Source organism: Coturnix japonica, chromosome 2 (genome assembly GCF_054131305.1).
Source record: "Coturnix japonica strain WE chromosome 2, WE-NBRP24, whole genome shotgun sequence".
Taxonomy (NCBI): domain Eukaryota; kingdom Metazoa; phylum Chordata; class Aves; order Galliformes; family Phasianidae; genus Coturnix; species Coturnix japonica.
In genome coordinates this window covers 99,997,513-100,011,257 of record NC_140664.1, presented here as the reverse complement: position 1 = coordinate 100,011,257, position 13,745 = coordinate 99,997,513, and the positions used below count along the sequence as shown (strand labels likewise).

Here is a 13,745-nt window from a genome sequence, read left to right as displayed (position 1 = left end):
AGTTGTTTTTGACATCTTTCGTTGCATGGGAATGTTTTTTTCTGTATGTTACTCATTATTCCTAACTCACTGCAAAACAGAAGATATTGTTTAAAAAAAAGCAAATCAACTGCCTGCAACAAAGACCACAGTGCCTAATATAATAGCTTCTGTCACAGCCACAGAGAACATTACTTCAAAAAGTTACGAAAATAAAAGATGTTTCTTTTAATGCTTTATAATTATATATATATATATAACATATATATATATATAAATAATTCCTGAATGCGATACAAAATTGGAAGAAATAACTGAGTAAACACTGTACATTTCCAAGCTCATGCTCTGCTGAACATCATGTTCTTCCTTTTTTTCCCCCACCTACTGCAGTGTTCGCTTTTAATAGTCTACTATTACATAAAAATATTCCCTTCTCAACTACAATATACACCTTATCATTGTAAGCTCATTGCATTCAATACTTTTGAATTAATTTCATTTTAAGAAAACAAAAATATCGAACGTAACTTCCAAATTTCTCACAGTGCTTACATCTGTTTCTGAAATTCTGCAGAACTGCTCCTTTACTCTTGGGAACCACCAGTTTTCCACTCTTCTCCTTGTCTCCTGCCCATAGTTTTTCTCCCATCTTCCCGTCTCACTGTAAATAGTTCTGACACAAGCAGGGACCAGATTCTTCTGCCATTTAATGAGAGCCAAGAAGCCATTCAGTTGTCTGTTCAAACATGTGGAACAGGCACCAAATCTCTGACAAACCGACTGCATTCTGAGTGCTACGGTGTCCATTCTGAAAAAGATAAAAAGACATTGTTTGGTCTCCAACACAGAGCAGTATTTCAGAGGTTATTAGGATGATACAGAAATTTGGTTGCTCTGAAACATGTTTTTGCTCAATTTAGATTACTTTGCTGTTTTCTATTTGCAATTTGTTCCCATGCATTTAAATTATACAAGCATTTATGTTCTGTCTAAGAGAACAAACTGTGGCCCTTGCATAGAACAACAGTGTTACGACAGATTTCTACTCTAGCATTCCAACTCCCATAAAAACAGCATTAGTCACTGAAGACCCAAGGAACTCAGCTGACTAAACAGAAGTGGGCTAACGGTGTTAGTAATCATTTAGAATGAATATAGGGAGAAGAGGAAGTTGGATGAAATTATTCTGTAAAACTCCTGAATTTGTCATCAAGGATAAGATATGGGGGAGGATTACTATAATTGGTAGATTTCAGCTAGGTATTCTAAATTAAGTATCGTGCTAAGGGCTTCTTTGTCAGTATAGCTTCCAGCTAGAACTACCCGGGAAACTTATACAATTCAGAACAGGTCTGATTTAATAAGGTAAGAAAGACTAGTTCTAGAGTGATCTATTCTCCTCCTACTGAAAACCCTTATGTGCTTCGGAATGAGTGTTCCAAAATAAAAATGACTCCAATGTGAATAAGATCAAGTAGTGTTCAAGCTCATGATTGGTTTCAATAAGATACAGAATCATAAAATCACTACGGCTGGAGAAGTCCTCTAAGATCACCTTGTCCAACTGCTAATCCAGCCCCAACACGCCCACTGACCATATCCCTCAGTGCTGAATACACACAAACACACAAGTCACAGCAGTGCCTTGAACCTTTTCCTTGCTAAATCTCTACAATCATTCTCAATTGCAATAACAAATCACAGAATCACAGAACTGTAGGGGTTGGAAGAAACCTCTAGAGATCATCGAGTCCAACTCCCCTGCCAAAGCAGGCTCCCTACACCACGTCACACAGGAAGGCGTCCAGGCGGGTCTTGAATATCTCCAGAGAAGGAGACTCCACCACCTCCCTGGGCAGCCTGTTCCAGTGCTCCGTCACCCTCACTGTAAAGAAGTTCTTCCGCACATTCGTGCGGAACTTCCTATGCTGTACTTTCATCCCATTACCCCTAGTCCTATCCCCACGCACTACTGAAAAGAGACCAGACTCACCACTATGGCTCTTACACCTCAGGTATTTATAAACCTGGATCAAGTCCCTTCTCAGCCTTCTTTTTTCAAGGCTAAACAGACCCAGTTTGCTTAGTCTCTCCTCATAGGGGAGATGTTCCAGGCCCTTCACCCTCTTAGTGGCCCTCCGCTGAACTCTTTCCAAGAGATCCCTGTCTTTTTTGTACTGGGGAGCCCAGAACTGGACACAGTATTCCAGATGAGGCTTTACCAGGGCAGAGTAGAGGGGGAGGATCACCTCCTTCAACCTGCTGGACACGCTCTTTTTAATACACCCCAGTATGCCATTGGCTTTTTTGGCTACAAGGCCACACTGATATATAGAAATACAAATACAAATACTGAAATGCAGAACTGGACTCCGGATTCTAAGCACAGTTGTGTGTGAGTTACTCAGAAGCCACTCCATTTCCTAGCCTCCACAGTCACACTTATGCGTGCAACTTCAAATTAGCAAGAACTTTTTAGCACTTGCCTACTTGACTGTAATTTGTATTATTTCTTTATTTATTATTTTTCCTGTTACTTCGGCTTTGTAAGAGAAAGGAGCTCCATCCTTCCCTCCAGAAGCCACTTCCAGCACTGAGGTGAGGGCTGGGCTCTCCCCAAGCCCCCTCATGCCTTGTAGCACAGAACACAAGCACTGTACGTGCACAGGTGGAAGACAAGAAAAGTGCCACATATACGGACAACCTCCCTCTGCTAGGAGCAGGCGGCAGGCCGAGTATCTCACACACAGCAGCTTCAAAAGAGCATGAGGATGGACTAATAGAACGCAGAGGAACACAGCTCGAGACTCTGCATCGCAATGATGCTGTAGCACACAGGCAAAAGAGCCTGAGAGGACCGGCAAGGCAGCGGAGAAGCTGAGGGAGAGGGCAGACAGGGCCGGGCGGAGGTTGGAGACGTGCTGCTGGTGGGAGGCGGGGGACGGTTACCTGCGCTCCCTCAGCTGCCGCCTCCCACTCTGGGCGCCGCCATCTTGGGGTGGGGGGGGCGCGATCGGGAGGCTCCGCGCCTGCGCCGCCCTGTACGCATGCGCAGTGCGCGGCGGGGTTGGGCCGTGCTCTATGTCTGGACTACTAAGGATCAAACATGAAACATATTGACCTGTATTTCTCAAGGCCTGCCATCAAGATTAGAGCTGATTGGGTTGTCAGACCTTTGTCTTGTTGTTTTTTTTTTTAATCCATTCATCTCACTAAAAGATTGCTTTCTCATCCACGCAATCTGCTTATAGATTTCATTGGCTTGAAGCTAAGGATAATCTGTTTAGATGAATACTAAATTAATTGCCATCTTAAATGCCTCCAAGGAAGTTAGATGGATGTCAGACAGAAATGCAGGCCTGCCATACCTTGGGAGCACTTAGAGAATGACAAACACAGGTGACTGGAGTGCAGAGGTGTAAAGAGTTGCACTAGAGAATATTAAAAATAATAATAATAATAGACTTCATTATATAAAGAAAAGAAAAAAAAACCCACAACCTTCTCTCAAAGCCCTATCCCCCAACTGAGACCAGATCTCAAGGAGAAGAATTCCTAATGATTCCATGAAGTTAAATAAATAGAACCTTCATTTATCCAATAGGGTTTATTTAAAGGGCACTCCAATATTGCAGTAATGGAAGAATAAACTCTTGAAAAATACAGAAAGGTAGAGTTATACTTTTGGGGTAGAAGGGAATGGATTTGGAAAAGACACAATACTAGGGGCAGAGCTTAATCTGTTTGTAAGAGTATTAAGTGATATGGTTGGTGCTTCCTCTGGTGGGAGACTGATCTTGGTCATGAAGGAAGTTCTTGTCATACAAAGCATCTACATCACTACAGGTTCATCATCTCTTGACTTTGCAAGATGAGTAACTTACACCATGCATAAATGGGAAAAGAGATAAGCTGAATAACAAGTAAATACACTCCTCCCATCCAGGGGGCTGTTCTTCACAACCAGGATGGTCCCATCTAGTTAGAAAATCCATGAACCTGGGCCTGTCCGAGTGCTACTCATCCTGCCACAGAGTGACAAGGAAGGATTTTGAAAATGTGCAAGATCTAGGCTTAGTGGAATCATCAGCACTGTTTTGAAAGGCAGATGTTGGCTCCAGACATGGGTCTGGGTCCTATTTAAGTCCTAGGTCAGCCTCATTCTGAGCGCATTTTGTTGAGCACTTATATTGAGGTGGGTGACTACCTGGGGATGTGTTGAACCCAAAATGCACATCCTGCTTATTCAGACCAGTATCTCTGACAGTCAAGAGCTTCTTACCTATTCAGACCAAAGTTCGCGAGTTAAGTGTGTACCTGTAGGTGAAGAGAAGTTTGCAAAATCAATACACTTTTGGTTGTTGTTTTTTTCCCCCTTCATCTACTACCCAGTTTTCAAGCTAAGTAAGCCCTGCTCTTTATCCACCTTGGCCACCTTCTAGTTCACTAGCATGGTTCTGTTGTTGTTCATAGCTAGTTAGACACAGCAAAGAGCAAAATTACACTTCTGCAACATTCATAGCTTGATGTTTCTTACCTTTAATCTGAAAAAAAAAAAAAAAACCCCAAAAAAAAAAAACAGATTAAAAATGTTTTAAAGATAGTCATCTGAACTGTCCTGGTGAGTTAGTGGACTCTGCTAGTGGTGATATACTGTCACTAAGTTGTCCACAACTCAGATGCATCTGGGAGTGATAACCTCTTTTTTTACATATAGGAGTGTAATTTTTGGAGACTGGCCACAGAGTAGGACAGCAAGGAAAGCAAACAGTTGCCTGTCCCATCAAGGAGGTGAATTGGCTTGGCAAAGGGCTCGATGAGTGCCAGAGCCAGAATTAAGCCAGGGATCATCCAGTTGAGAGCAGTGTAGGGATGTGAATGGAGCAGGAGAAAAATGGTGGAACCAGTCCCTTTGGGTTGCCAGGGAAACTTTTGGGCTGTCTCAGCCCCTATCACCCTCCTTCACTGTAAAACTGTGTTTGACAACAGTGTGCACTACCACATCAGAGAATAAAGAGTTAACAGAAAGACATGCATTAATGAACTCCTTGCTGTGTGATGATGTTTCTTTTGTTAAGGACCAGGCTCTCATGTTAAAATAGGTGCAGAATGGACACTTTCCATTCAACTATAACAACTGAACCTGCTTTTTACACTGATGGCCAAACTTCATCATAGCAATTATCCAACATCTAGACTGCACTTAAACTTTCTAATGATATCTGACAGCAGGAAACAATCTGAGTGCTGGATAAAATCATCCTGCACACCAGGGTTGTCTTTTTAGCTGTTAGCTGGCTCCAGGAAGGACTGCAGTAGAACAGGATGAAAATACCTCAAAGTCTTAAAATTAATGAGAAAAAAGAGAGAGAGAAAGAAAAGAAAAAAAAATCTGCATTATGTGGAAAAGTTAAAATACTAATTTATACTAAAAAGCTCATTGCAGCTTGGAAATTGTTGTATGTGCATACTTAAGTATGTGTGTATACACTGTCTGCATATTTAACTATATAACAGACATATGCACATGTATATGTGTATATGCACAATTTATGTTGATATAAACATGCCCCACATGGAAGTAAATGAGATTTAGGTTTTCTCTTACCTGTTTTTCTACATCCAGTGTAATTACTAAAGGAAAAAGAATGATTATGTTATTCCTGCTAGTTGAACAGAAAACAAGATGAAAGGAGCCCATGTTAACCAGGGGAGCACAATGCTAGAATAATCTGATAGCTTTCCCTAAATGAGATAATGGATTTTCCAAAATTGAAAACGTGGTAAATTTCATTTGGACCTTAGTAAAGCACTTGATACAGTCCTAAATGGCAAAATATTAATGAAGCAAAAGAAGCTGGAAATTACAGAGGACATGAAAAGCAGGGAGGAATTGACTGATGGAAAAGAGCAGAGGAAAGGGAAGAAAAGACGAGAGCCAAGAAGCAAGATACTGCAAAAGTTACTCAAGGGTCAATTTTAGGACCAGTGCTGGTAATATTTTTATTACCTACACTGGCATATGAAGTAGGTGTGCTATTGAAATCTGAAGATGAAGGAACACAGCTCATGCAGAAGACAACAGTTGTATATTAAAACCTTTTTGACTTTGGCTGGTACATAAATGGGAAGCAGTGCTTGATTAGAAGACAATGTGAGGGTGCGCACTTCAGGGTTAATGAGAAATTTCTTCTCTACGTGAGAAGAGAGATGACTCAGGCAAACAGAATTCTGGGTATCAATGATGATCACCGGATAACAATGAATCAGCTGTGGAATGAAGCCGTGAAATAGGTGGACATGCTCATGGCACACTTCAGACAAGGTATTTCCAGCAAAAAGAAAAAGTTTCATTGTAAAGGCATGGATGAATGCACATCTGCAACACAGTATGCAGCCTCTGTCACATTTCTGTAAGAAAGGTGAATTCATCTGCAACAAGTGCAGAGAAGTACACAAAGCGTGTTATATGAGAGGTGACATAAAGCACTGCTGAGACTCAATAATAAAGGCTATGGCAGGATACTGACATTTCTAAGAATGCGTTGGTTGGGTTAATACCAAGAACAGGGAAGAACCACTTAAAGGAACTAATAATAAAAACTAGACATACTGCATTTAGACTAGAAAGAAAACTGGATTCTCGTTACTGCATCAAAGAAGCCCTGTAACAACTTTCCACAAGGGTGGAAACAACCTCTTCTTCCAAAAATTCAACACTACTTTTAGGACAAAATTCAACTCATTAGCAGGAAAGGTGATGGACATGATCCCCATGGAGAGCTGGGGTCTGGTCTGTGTTTGATAATGGAGGTGGCCCCCTGAAGTACTGTAAGTTATTTCCCTGGAAAAATTCTGACTTACCTTCTGAAGTGACCTTGCTCTATGGATGTGAGGTTTGAATCATAGAGCAAAGCAGATAGAGCCATGCTATTCATCCTGCAGTACAGTGGGGAACCTGAAGGTCCAAGAGGTGCAAAGCTGTGAACTGTTTTCTTCTGTCCCCTCAAAACTGCTTATGTTTTAATACAAAAGTTAACTTTTGACAGGGGGAATGTTCTTTTGCATATTTTTTCAGCAAAAAAACCACCTGCCTGCATAGCTTGCAGGCATACCAGATGTACCCGATAAGCTCATTCAGCACTCCTTATTTATGTTGAAAAGATGTGATGGAGATGGGCAGGAGAGGATGTTCTGTGCTTTCCTGTCCCAAAAAGAAGATTCAAGCAAAGGAAATGCAATTTCAGCAAAGGATGTACCTTCATTCTTTCCTTATCGACATAAAATCTTCTGTTCATGCAAGAATGACCTAAGCCTGAGAACAACGGTCATGGACTCAAAGCCTTTCCCTATTAGCATTTTTTTACAATTGAACCATGACAGCATCTTGCTGTTGGAGTGATAAAGGAGGCATTGCAGAGCAGCAAAGGGCAAGCAGACAGTTTTGTTGTGCTAGGACACTGTGCCCACTTTACAGCTAAGGCAGACAGCTCACCTTCTCTCTGGTCACATGAGGAGCCATGCACAAGAAAAACATCAGCCCAGACCATATGGAGCCCATGTTGGGCATGGCTCTGGGAGCAGAGTTGGCCAGGGCCTGTTTTAATTGAGGACGGTTTTTCACTAAGGGGGAAAGCTCATCCAGTGGCAACACGGGGTATCAAAGTCAGAGCCTGTGCTCTTCTTGGGCTTCATGGAACTAGCCTTGCTTAATAATCACTTTTGTGAATGCTTTTGTTTTCAGCTGCGCCCTGTGGGCATGATGGACTGTTGTAACGTTGGCTGCAGGATACCTCTGCATTTTAGAATTATTATTTTATGTACTAATCTGCTGTTTCTCATCGTGCCTGTGTGGGGGTGAGAATCTGCAGAAAGACCAGCAATGCAGAAAGAACAATTCTGGTGAAAAATTGTGTGATGTTAATACAAGTCTGTGTGCCACACTACTGACACAATAAGGACTCTGATCAAGAAACGCAGTAAATGAAAAATGTGAGACTTCCAAGAAGAGTGCTAATAATCTCTTGTCAGATATCAAAGCAGACAGAGGAAACAAATGCCAGTTTGAAAGCCCCAAGTGCCAGAAAGGGGTTGGACCAGCGGTGCAGTCTGCAGTTGGGGGCACTTGGACAGCCACATGGCTGCTCCAACCTGTACAGCTTGAAAGCCTCAAGAATCCCACATCTGGGAATGGTGACGGCTGCAAGAGGCCAACAGAGACCATTGTGCTGCTATAGATTGCTGCAGATATTGCAGCTGGAAAAGTTATGATGCTATTATGATCCCCTTCTGTCTCATACAATTACAGATACTTTCTATCCTTTATTAGAACTGTTTGCAGCTCTGAGTCCTGCTAAAGGAATTTTTAATTTAATTTTCTTGGGAAAGAAAGCAAAAAAGATTGCTGGAGCATTGTACATGCCGTTTAAAGTCTGGTAGTTTTTCCTAATGATCATCTACTACGACTTATCTTTCTTTTTTTTTGCTATTGTTATTAATTTATTGATGTTGCTATCAAACAGCTCTATCTTAATGCCACATAGGCTACAGAGATAATAAGTTCATTTCATAGAGTGATTGTGGTTGTTAGCTACACTACATATGCTATTCAGATCTGTTAGATAGAAATCCTTTTGCTTCCCAAGGATAAGACTACTAATAAGAGAATCAAATGCTCTGGACTGTAATGCTTCCATACCAATTAACTCCTCATTTTCAGGTCTTGATATTATCAAACCTGCCACTCATTTTCTAGCTGAAAATAAAGAAGAAGATATCAGAGGAACTATACAAGAAAATGGAGTATATTGCTGCTTAATAGAAGATGTTTGAGATTTATATGCTACATCTAAAAAAAAAAAAAAAAAAAAAAAAAAAAAAAGAACATATAAATCTTAAGCACTTGTATTTCTCCAAAGGCTTTTTACATGGCTGCAGTTTTTTAATGGTTGAGAGTGTCTCTTTGGAAAGCAGGGCTCATTTTAGATTCTGTTCTCATAAATAAAGACAAATTGTCTTCTGGAATTCAAGGCAAATTTGCCTCTAGGTGTGCACATCCACAGTGATGCTCAGGTGACCTGTTGGAGTGTCCTGGTGTTGTGCCCTGTGTAAGGAATTCAGGGTTGCTTCAGCAATCAAATCAAAATTTCTTTAGTTCAGCCTGACCTTGTGAAAAACAATTTGTACAGAGTGAACAAGATGCCAAGACTCCATTCAGACACTCTGTATATGAAGATGTAGATTCCTACTTTTAAGTCTTCATACTTCTCCAGGCTTTTGTTTGTTTGTTTTTGTCTGTATTATTTCCTGCTAACAGTGCTAAGTCTAAGCAGTACAATAAGGTTCACAGTTATGACATCTTTGCAAAGCCAGTGCTTAAATTGTAACCTTACACTAATTTAAACATTGATTTCTACTCTTTACCATATGGAAGCCCAATAAATGAGTAACAAATAGAAAGCAGCTTAATACCTAGAATCATTAGCCCACATTAGCACTGCTTTTGCATTAGTGTGGTGCTCAGATTCCTTAAGGATTGTTCAGGACTTCTAGTGCTTGTCTTTCCGTAAATCTGGAAAGAGTGATAGAGAAATAGGAAGGTAAGAAGATGTATAAGAAGTCTGCAGCATGCCTTTAGACATGCCATTAGAGAGAAGGGATGAAATTCCATTTCTTATAAAAGTTTAGAAACTCTAAAATGGCCCATAATGCATATGCAAAAGGTAATTCTTGGGCAGTCCTATGGCTCAGTATCTTGTGAAATACCAGATGCTCACTGAATGCTTTATATCCCTTAGGAAAGTAGACAGTCTTCACATCCTAATAATATAAACAAATCCTTTCCTGCTTTAGTGCCTCCAAGGATTCTCTGTCTCAAGCTAGACTCAGTTTCACTTCTGTAGATTTACTGTTCAGGGGCTGCCAGTAAGTGTAGTTTTTGGAGATAAAATTCATGTTTTAAGAAAGAAAGATAAATATTTTGAATGTCTGGCAAGCCCGGCATATTGTTCTGTACTTTCAAATTGTAGCTACTATTTGTAAAATGTTGGTGTGAGAAGCTACCATGTGGCATGTAATTACTGGGAGTCGTTTTCCTAGAAGTAAGGAAGCCACAGGTACATGATAGAGTTTATTGGTTATTTAGCTGGTTGACTAATTACCTACCCACTGAAAAGAGACTAAGAGTGCTTTTTGTTCTAGTCTCCTGGATATCACATGGTTAAAACAGATCACCAGGCTTTGTGAACAATTAGTCATTAAATTTACAATTATAGAATCACAGAATCACTTGAGTTGGAAGGGACCTTTAAAGGTCATCTAATCCAACTCCCCTGCATCTACAGCTAGATCAGGTTGCTCAGAGGCTCGTCTCCAGGGACAGGGCATCCACCACATCTCTGAGGAACCTGTTCCTATGCTTCACCACCCTTACTGTAAGATTTTTTCCCCTATATCCAATCTAAATCTCTCCTCTTTTAGTCTGAAACAGTTTCCCCTTGTCCCATCACAAAGACCCAGCTAAAGAGTCAGCCCTCTTCCTTATTACAGCCCCCCTTGATAAAAAAGGCGGCTCTCAGGTCTCCCCAGAGCCTTCTCTTCTCCAGGCTGAACAGCTCCAGTTCCCTCAGCCTGTCCTCACAAGGGAGGTGTTCCATTCCTTGGATCATTTTTGCAGCCCTCCTCTGGATGCCCTCCAACAGGTCCATGTCTCTCCTGTACTGAGGACTCCTTATCTGGATGCAGTACTTCAGGTGAGGCTTCACCAGCGTAGAGGGGCAGGATCTCCTCCCTTGCCCTGCTGGCTGTGCTTCTTTGGATGCAACCTAGGTTATGGCTGGCTTTCTGGGCTGTGAGGTCACATTGCTGTCTTATATCCAGCTTGGCATCCTCCAGTGCCACCAAGACCTTTCTGTCAGGGCTGTGCTCCATCCTTACATCCCCCAGTTTGTACTGATAGTGGGGGTTGCTGTGACCCAGGTGCAAGATTTTGCACTTGGAAGTGTTGAACCTCATGAGTTTCTCTTGTGCCCACTGCCACAGCCTGTCTTTGTCCTTCTGGATGGCATCCCATTGCTGAAAAACACAGAATTGTGGTGATTGCACCAGCCACGAAGCCCAGTGTTTAGATTGGATCCTCCCACTTATTTTGGTGCCCTTAGCCACTACAGGAAGCAGAGAAGAGAAGATGACCTGTGCCCTCAATTCTTTCGGCATCCTATTGAGAAGGAAGTTTGCTGGCTTCTTCATCATTACAGATCCCCTTTCTGTTTCCTTCTTTCCCCCTAAAATGTAGCAGAAGCAGCAGGTTTTCTTCACCTGGACTCAAGCAATTAAGGAATACTCCATGGTTTTCATGATTGCAGAGATCACTAAATAAAGAAGTAAGAGGTGTTGGGTTTTGTTTTGTTCTTTTCATTTTACGTAAAACCCTTTATTTAGAAGCTGAGGAAGGGTAGCGCACTATATAGTGTCTCAGGAAAACTAGAGGCTTTCCTCAGCCCTGCCAGTAGCCTGCTGGATGATCTTGCATTAGTTCCTTCACTTCTGGGTTTCAAATACTTGGTTCCCTTTTACCCCTCTTCTAAGAGGTTCCCCATATCCAGTGACTTAAAGCTGAGAGGTGAGAATCCATGTAACATAAGAGAGCGAACTACTCTAAATTTCAAAGCTTTCATTGAGTCCACAGCAACAGACCTATGCCTTTACCAGCCATCTAGATGTCATAAAAGCAGATATTACTGGTACTAGAACTCATCAGAAGTAATTCATCGGAAAATACTGTATACACAGCAAAGATTCTCAGCCATAACAGGATTTCCCTTATGCTCTAGGAACTAGCATATAAATGCAAATGCCATCTAGTCTCCTCTGCAAATCTGGGTTCTCACAAAGATAAACATGGAATGATAACTTTGCTTCTGTCCAAACTGGCAGTCTTTCTTCCCCATTTTTTTCCCCCTGCAGTCTCTTACCTCCTCACTAAGCTGCTCTTTGTGTTTTAACCTGGCAGGTGGCACAGCACCACACAGTCATTTGCTCACTCCCTCCCCTTCCCAGTGGGATGGGAGAGAGATTAAAAAAACAACAACACACAGTAGAACTTACAGATTGAGATAAAACTATTTGCTAAGACAGAGAAAAGGAAAAGGATAATAATCAAGACAAATATATGCACATATGTGAATGTATACAAGTGATGCACAAGCAATTGCTCAACACCTCCTGACCAATGCCAAGCTGCCCCCCCAATCAGCACTCCTATCCCTTTCAAAACTCCTTCCACGTGACATCATGTGGTATGGAATATCCCTTTGGCCAGTTTAAGTCAGCTGTCCTAAATCTGTTCCCTCCCAGCTCTTTGGCCCTTCTCTGAGAGCCAGCCTTGGCTCTGTACAACACTGCTTAGAAGGCAACTATAAAGAGAGGTGTGTTATCAACATTGCTTTTCTCTTAGAACCAAAAGATAGCATCACATCAGACACTCTGAAGAAAACAATTCTCTCCCAACTGAAACTAAGACATGCTGCACTACACCTTTTCCTGCTCTCAGACCTTCTGATGACTCTGTACTTCTGATGTTCATGATGAAAAAATATGATAGGAAGATGCTACCACACAGCAATATAGGCTTCCTCATGAGTAATCTAAAGCTGCAAACAAGCAGTGACAGTGTCTTCCCCAGAGATTATAGCTAGACATGGCAGACCAAAGGAAGCAGTGGTAGTGATCTTCTCCTTAACAAATCTGAAGCTACAAGACAGAAGATTTACAAGGTCCACATGGAGGAGGTGTGTAGCAGACCTCAAAACTGAATCCAGCTCCCCTGAAGCCCATGCCTATGGCAAAGCATCTCTGCTGATCACTATTTCTTTCTGACTGCCAACATAAAGGTCTAAATCCAGGTATAAAGAGCTGAGCACCTTCAGCTCCCAGTGAAGGAGAAAGGACCAAGGGGTGCTCAGCCCCTCATAGGACCATATTGTCCTTTGCAGGAGGGCCACGCCAGCTCTTCTCCAGGCAGGCCAGTACAGTTCAACCTCCACCACCCCCAGGCTCTATTTCCTGCCTGCGTCAGAGCCTTCTTCTCTTATTTCTCTTGTCTCTAATCTACCAAAAGCACGTGTGGGAGTATCTAAATTAAAAATAGATACCTAGGGAAGGAAAAGGAAAAAAGGGGGGGAAAAAAGCACTTGGAGAGCTGATTTGTAGCTGAATTATTCATTCTCTGTATCCCCAGGATGGTAGGAGGGCTGTGCAGGTATGGCCTGGCTCAGGGACTGAAGATGCTGAGGATAGACAGTAACCTTGCATCTGTCTGTCCCCTTGGTCCCATCAGCAGGCAGAATTCCCCACACCGGCCAGCTCACCTGTTTTTTGAACCAACAATTTGTTGAAAACACTTTACAGCACTACCCAGCTCCACTCTATGCTGCCATTCTTTGCTTCTCCCCTTCCCCCCCCCCCCCATCTCACCCCCCATAACAGGACTAACACAGCCTGGTCCTCGCGAAGACAAACAACTGAATTAGCCTAACCTTTTAAAAGGTTATTGGAACATCCTGTTCCATTAACAACAACCCTTACTAGAGAAATACATGAAAAACTGTTGCACTGCTTTTATTGGCTGCATATGAGCACCGGTGCTTTGGTGTTTTGCCAGCACACTAAACTGCAATTTGTGAGAGGCCAGGAATGATTTTCCCCATGTATCTGCAGGAATAGTCCTCAGTTTTATTCAGTCCTCTGGTAGCTCTGACTGCAGC

At 42.0% G+C, this 13,745-nt stretch overlaps 1 protein-coding gene across 6 annotated transcripts in view; it reads right to left on the bottom strand.

Annotated features, from left to right (window-relative positions):
- The window catches only part of LARS2 (leucyl-tRNA synthetase 2, mitochondrial), a 121,208-nt gene that overhangs the window by 74,223 nt on the left and 33,240 nt on the right, over positions 1 to 13,745 (bottom strand). For 3 of the 6 annotated variants that reach the window (XM_032442390.2, XM_085540508.1, XM_085540507.1), the window contains one exon: positions 535 to 790. In XM_032442390.2, coding sequence (XP_032298281.1) covers positions 535 to 790 — 256 coding nt within the window. Of the gene's footprint in view, positions 1 to 534; positions 791 to 2,931; positions 2,983 to 4,264; positions 4,300 to 5,590; positions 11,508 to 13,745 lie in introns of those variants that run through there. The other 3 variants (XM_015854174.2, XM_085540510.1, XM_015854175.3) reach the window with 2 other exon arrangements.